At 34.7% G+C, this 6405-nt stretch overlaps 1 protein-coding gene across 3 annotated transcripts; it reads right to left on the minus strand.

The window, feature by feature from the left end:
* Nucleotides 1–638: 638 nt before the first annotated feature.
* LOC140838850 (serine/threonine-protein kinase D6PKL2-like) lies at nucleotides 639–4797 on the minus strand. Of its 3 annotated transcripts, XM_073205453.1 has the most exons (5): nucleotides 4640–4762; nucleotides 4262–4323; nucleotides 4060–4130; nucleotides 2745–3764; nucleotides 639–1986 (listed from the first exon to the last, which is right to left on the minus strand). In XM_073205453.1, the coding sequence occupies exons 4-5, from the start codon at nucleotides 3644–3646 to the stop codon at nucleotides 1116–1118; spliced, it is 1773 nt and encodes a 590-aa protein (XP_073061554.1). In that variant the 5' UTR covers nucleotides 3647–3764; nucleotides 4060–4130; nucleotides 4262–4323; nucleotides 4640–4762; the 3' UTR covers nucleotides 639–1115. The 3 variants fall into 3 exon arrangements, with proteins under 3 accessions (XP_073061554.1, XP_073061555.1, XP_073061553.1); XM_073205454.1 differs by lacking the exons at nucleotides 4060–4130; nucleotides 4262–4323 and having other exon boundaries at nucleotides 2745–3393; nucleotides 3517–3764; nucleotides 4640–4797; XM_073205452.1 differs by lacking the exons at nucleotides 4060–4130; nucleotides 4262–4323 and having other exon boundaries at nucleotides 4640–4797.
* Nucleotides 4798–6405: the final 1608 nt, after the last annotated feature.

A 6405-nucleotide genomic window follows, 5' to 3' on the forward strand; every position in this document is an offset into this window, starting at 1 on the left:
TCTAATGTTAAAATTAAATGATTCACAATTTATTAACATCAACATCTCGCCATTTCCACATATTCTCGACTTTCTTAATTAGAGTATGTCTTTTATTAAACGGTCTCACAAATCTTTATCCGTGAGACAGGTCAACCCTACCGATATTCACAATAAAAAGTAATACTCTTAGCATAAAAAATAATATTTTTTCATGGATGACCCAAATAATAGATCCGTCTCACAAAATACGACATGTAAGACCATCTCACATATAAGTTTTTGTCTATTAAATAACTACATGAACTTTTTTTCTAATCCATTTGTGTTTTGTTGTCCTAATCCTTTTGGGTTTTTCTAAGATGTTTTAACGAAGTCTTTTGCAAGAACCCCATAACATTCTGAATTATGAGCTGCATAAGTTATTTATCTTGTTACTGACTTGTGTATATTTTTTTTCATAATTTTTTTATTACATCTATTCATTAAAAAACACATATTGCACGTATTACAAATTTAATTATTCACATTCTGATGTATCATACTATTAATGAAAAAAAATATCTTCCAAAAAAATAATTATTAATTTGCATATTTAATTTTGCCCCTTCCACTATTTAACTACTTCTCAAGAAACCTGAAGTTCAGAAATATAGAACAAATCACCTGGATTCTAGCAATGATATTTTCCAGTGAGCGCTCAAAAGTCAAAACGGGAAACCACAATGGAATCACACTACCAATGTCTAGTTCACTTGTTCAGATGTCACCACCATAAAAACATACAGAGACTACAAATAAAATCTGCTCCTACCAAAGTCTTTAATTCAACAAATTGCTCAAGAAATGAAGGAAAACTTTATGCATAAAGAGTGGCCACATGTTCTCCACCCCATGCTTCTCAAGCTATAAATGCCACGCAAATTTCCAACATCGAGATCATTTTGTACATCACCTGGCAGCCACAATGTCGAACAGAAGACCTCAAACGAGTAAGAACACTCCTCGAATGAGACTTTTTTATTGTCTCTGCTGTGCGATCTCTCCACAGAATCCCCACAGCCTGATCGCTGCTTTCCACGAAAATTGAAAATAATGGCTCTCCATAACTTAAAATCAAGCAATACCGATGTCAACTAGAAGAAATCAAATTCAAGATACTTATCACTTTTCTGATTCTTATCAGCAGCAGCATCTGCCTTCTCGGTCGCTGATGCTCCTGGAAGACGCAATTTGTCAAAGTCAACAGGCTTTGGTATTTCAGGAGGGGTGGCACAACGTATCAAAGCCCAGTTAACTCCTTCAAAGAAATGATGCTGCTTTATCTCCGTTGCACCTCGTTTATACGCCAACCGATGCTGAGGCTCTTTCACGAGTAATCCTCGAATCAGATCCCTGGCAGCAAAACTGACAACAGGAGACTCTGGGAATCGAAGAGGCTGTCCGACGACATTGAACAATGTTGCTCGATTACCTGATCCTTTAAATGGGGTTTTACCGAACAAAAGCTCGTAAATAAAGATCCCAAAAGTCCACCAATCCACAGCGCTACCATGGCCTTCACCTTTGATGATCTCTGGTGCAAGATACTCGTGAGTTCCGACAAACGACATTGATCGAGCATTGGTTGGTTCAGCAATCAGCTCAGGTAATGGACTAACTTGGTTCCCGATTTCATTTTTGGGTTTTCTATCTTTCTTGGATTTGCTTGAAAAGAGTCGAGGACCAAAGCATGTTGTTGGAACGGCACATGATGGCTGGATGCAGGATGGTTCGATGCATGCTGGTTGGGCACAGTACACTGGATTTTTCCGCTGGGGATCTGAGTCAGAGGTTGAGGTCTTAACCAAAGTAGGGCTAACAGCACATCGAAGCGAGAGATCGAAATCCGAGAGCATTATATGTCCATCATCCCTAACAAGGACATTTTCGGGCTTAAGATCACGATAGACAATCCCAAGCATATGTAAATACTCTAGAGCAAGCAAGATTTCTGCGACATAAAATCTGCCAGAAAGAGAGAACAAGAATAAATTGTTAAATGCACTCCATTTTTGTATAAAATAACCTCAATCAACATCAAAGGCTCGAGTTCTGCCCTAGCTTCAAGGAAACAACTTGTGAAACAAAACAATCAAGAAAAAGATAACTTGTATCACAGAACACAATTGTCTTCACAACCCACGCATGACATCACTAATAAACTGCAAAAGATGTTTATAAGTAGCGGCGCTAGATGTCTCATACTAGCACAAAAAAGAGCTTCAATTAAAATCAACCAATGGATAATCAATAATACAGCAGTCCACAAAGGTGGTGGGCCGAGAAGAGTGGCAGAGGGGGCCGAATTAAAACCCCAAATTTTGGAGGAACAAAACCCCCCACTCTAGAAAATTGAAGATGGAGGGTTCCCTGTTATCCCTTCTCTGGCTCAACCATTGCCCCTTAGTCTATATTCTATATAACAGATACATAATTTGGATAGAACTTTAACATGGAAAGTATTCTAAATTAGACCAATCCAGTAATAAAATATTTTACCAACGAATCTTTGCAAAATTTAACAAGACACGGGGAAGTTGGATAAAATCAACAATAGATTAGGAAGAGCAATATTGAGACCCTCGTCTTGCAAGAAGGTGATATCAATGAATAGGGCCCCGTGCAGAACTTTATATGGTAGACATTCCATAAGTAAGTAAAGAAAACTCAAAGCATTTGGTTTTTTTTACTTCGTTTTTAAAAATGGTCCATAGCGGTCTTACTTTACTGCTTGCTCGGAGAAATATTTTCCGGGTTGTCTCTGTCTAAGAGTGTGCAGGTCTCCTCCAGGGCAGAACTCCATAACCAAGCAAGAAAACTTATCGGTCTCGAAATGGTTATATAAAGTCGGAAGGAAGGGATGGTCCAGGCACTGCAATATCTCTCTTTCCGTCTGAGCTCGAAGAAGTTTTTTACGACTAGCTAGAGACGTCTTATCCATAACCTTCATTGCAAAGTAACATTTGGTCGCACTCAACTCCGCCAAATAAACACTTCCAATATCTCCACAACCTAATCTTTTCAGGAGCCGGAAATGACTCAAGCCTAACACACCATCTCTAGCACGCACAGCTTGGATGGCTTCCCATTGTAAATCATTCGCTTTATGTGGCTTATTGATACTACTACTAAAACTGCTACACGTACTCTCATTGCTCAAATCACTACCTGTGCTTCCTCGACAAATGCTACTCTTTCCACTCTCAACCATATCAACCTGATCACTTATTTTGCCACTTCCGCTAATTTTTTTACCAAACACTGAACTGTTCTTTACACTTCCCTGTTCGGATTTCTTCTCTTGAACAACAGAAGTTTCGAGCAAGCTTTGTATCTCGTTAGCCTCACGATCTACAGTTGTTGACACTTGCTCTGATTCAACGGAAGAAATGTTTGAATCAGAGTTAAGATATGACAAATGCAAAGATCCATTGAAATTGGTCGGCGATGTATTTGATTTATCAGTATGTATTGGGGCTGACTTAATTACGACACCTGAATCTGCTGATTGTTTAGTATTAACAGGCTTGGACTTGCTTGATTTATTTGATTCACTTGCATGGTGGACAGCAATAATTTTTCCTTGGTGTTCCACGGGAGTTCTAGCATCATCTTTTGAGGCCATATCACAATTTTTCCAAAAGTAGATTCAACAAATGTTTTCCCCGGTCGCATCAATAGCAATAATCCCCTTGATTAACACTGAAACACTTTGTCTACACCAACTCCGGAAAACCACAAGCCTGTCAAAGAATGATTCAATAGTTTAAAAAAAAATCATAAAACAACTTAATTCATGCTTTCTAAAATAGACAAATATGTGTATTCAAGTACTAGTAGAAGAGTGAGGAGGAATAAGATTTCCTAAGGCAAAAAACAACAAATTTGACAAAGCTCGGATTCTAGATCTTACTGAAAAACGAAATAAATGCACAATTAAATATCATAGGTCAGATTACTTAAATTCACTGAGTTGCAGCAATTGATCAAAGTTAAGACATATCAGAAAACAATAAATCCTTAGAGCCAAAATCCAACCTCAAGGACCACATCTTCACGTCCATACTTCCCAAACAACCTCAAAAGCTCCAAAACAAAGCGGTACACAGCTTTACTCAAACATAAAAATTGAAGAAAAAAGAAGTAAAAAACCAATAATAAAGTCTTGAAAAAAATAGATAGTGAAGGCGCAAGTAGACAATACTAGTCAATCACACAACTCAACAGTCAATAAAGATACTCTCTTTTTTCCCAGGAAAGAGGCTTTTGCAAATTTTTAAATCAAGCCCACCTCCAGAAAACCTGAAAATATGAAACCTTTTGAAAAATGAAATTCACATAGGGAATCAAGGACCACCACAAAAAGTAAAGAGGCACTGAATCAAGGTCAGCTCCTGAAAAATGCAGCATGCAATTATTTCAAATTCACATAACAACAATTCGTAGTAGTAATTCCCATAATAAATCAGATCCCGATCGGAGAATCGGAATTAAAAGGAAAATCCCAACTCAGATCCAGAATCACAGAGCGTTTTTCATAAATCCACAAATTCTTGGAGAATAAAAGGCCAAAACCCATAAAGTAAAGAACTTTAAGGAGAAGGAAAAAGAAAAGCACCTAAATTTGCAATGATCGGAAGTCGAAGGCTCTAAAGCTTTGGCCGTGTAAAGGGATTTTGTAGAGAGAAAAGAAACGGCCCCATTGCACCGTAGCAAATTGTTGGTTAACATTCTTCACTCAGAATAATATACTATTTATTTGGCTCTCCATTCTTTATTATTATTATTAGATATGAAATGACTCAATTCCATTTGACTAATAATACGTAATTTGATGTAGTTTTGGAATATATTTTTGCTTGAAGAATTTGTCTGCATAAAATTTATTATATTATATTATATATATATTTTTTTTGAAACTATATTATATTATATTTTTAAAAAGCATTATTTTACGAATGCAATATTTTTTTACGGTTATAAGTTAAAAATAAGGTTATTTTTTTTTGGGAGAATATGGTCCAATTTTTTTATTTTAAGAAAATGGGAAAAACAAATATTATTTTTTTAGCTTTCCAAACAGTAGAACCTAGGGGTGGGCACGAGTCGGGTTTTTCAGATTTCGGGTAGTTCGGGTCAAGTACCCGATTTTTTTGGGGTAGCATTTTAATTACCCGAACCCGATCCGATTTAGGTCACTACCCGAATTTTCGGGTACCCGATAATTTCGGGTTCGGGTAAGGGTCGGGTTGAGGTTTTTTTTGACAAAGTAACATTTTATCATTTTGTGTCTACCAAATAATATATGACGAGAAATAGGCTCATCAAAATAATATTGTCTCGTAAAGGTGTACAAAAGTTACACAACAAATATTTATCTCAAAACTTAAAATGTATATTATAATTAACAAATCTTTAAATCGAGCATAAACTATTGAAATCCAACTTTGATCTTCATCAAAAAAATCAGAATCAACTTCTTGTTTAACTTTCAAAATATCATCTGGAATGTTTCATCACCTACATAAAGATGTAAATTTATTAACAAAAAAATAAACATCATAAAAAAAAATAAAGTGTACCAACCATTCATGTTTTTTATCAATACAAGAAACAAAATCCATAATATAAATAAATAAAGTGTACCAACCATTCATGTTTTTTATCAATACAGGAAACAAAATCCATAATATAAATAATAATAAGTTTCACATGCATAAACTTCCAACCATGAATTGATTACATTTTTTTTCATCTTTATCGTTGAATTAGTTATGACAATCAAACATAAAAAATAGATGTATCAACACCCAATTTTGTCAACTCTGCAAAATAAACAAAGAAAGTAAAATGTTAGTATTTCGAAATGTTTAGATATATCTAAAGTAAATAAAATTAAATTAAAATACCTTTGGCCTCTCCAATTTATTAAAGTGGACCGGTTGCCCACCTCTAGTAGGACCCTTTGTTGCTCACTTTTAGTCACTTGCATCGTGTATCTACATATATGTTTATTTTTTAATAGCAATTATAAAGAGTTTACGTTCGAAATTGATGACAAAAATAAAACTTTTATTTTTCTATTTCAAATAAATAATACCATTTTTCACATGCAAAAAAAAAATTGGGGTCTCTGAAAGTGTAAAATAGATGATTAATTTAATGTCTTTTAATTAATTAAAGAGATGTATTGGTTGTTAATTTTTAATGACTTTTACGGAGTTCAAAAGTCTAGAGGTATTCAATTTAAATTTTTATATACTATATATAAAAATTTAGTGGTATTCAATGTAAATTCATATAGAGTTTAAAAAGTCACGTGGTATTCAAACTTAACTTTTTTAAAAAATATACAAAAGTCTATAGTTATTCAAAATGTCAATA

The sequence above is a fragment of the Primulina eburnea genome, chromosome 8, assembly GCF_022965805.1.
Source record: "Primulina eburnea isolate SZY01 chromosome 8, ASM2296580v1, whole genome shotgun sequence".
In the NCBI taxonomy this organism is placed as follows: Eukaryota; Viridiplantae; Streptophyta; class Magnoliopsida; order Lamiales; family Gesneriaceae; genus Primulina; species Primulina eburnea.

Bases quoted from the DNA above. Each gene is read 5' to 3' on its own strand.
- LOC140838850 (XM_073205452.1), bottom strand. From the start codon at position 3,646: ATGGCCTCAAAAGATGATGCTAGAACTCCCGTGGAACACCAAGGAAAA. The intron at 1,987-2,744 runs GTAAGACCGCTA...TCTTTCTGGCAG, and splicing joins TTCTCCGAGCAAGCAGTAAA to ATTTTATGTCGCAGAAATCT.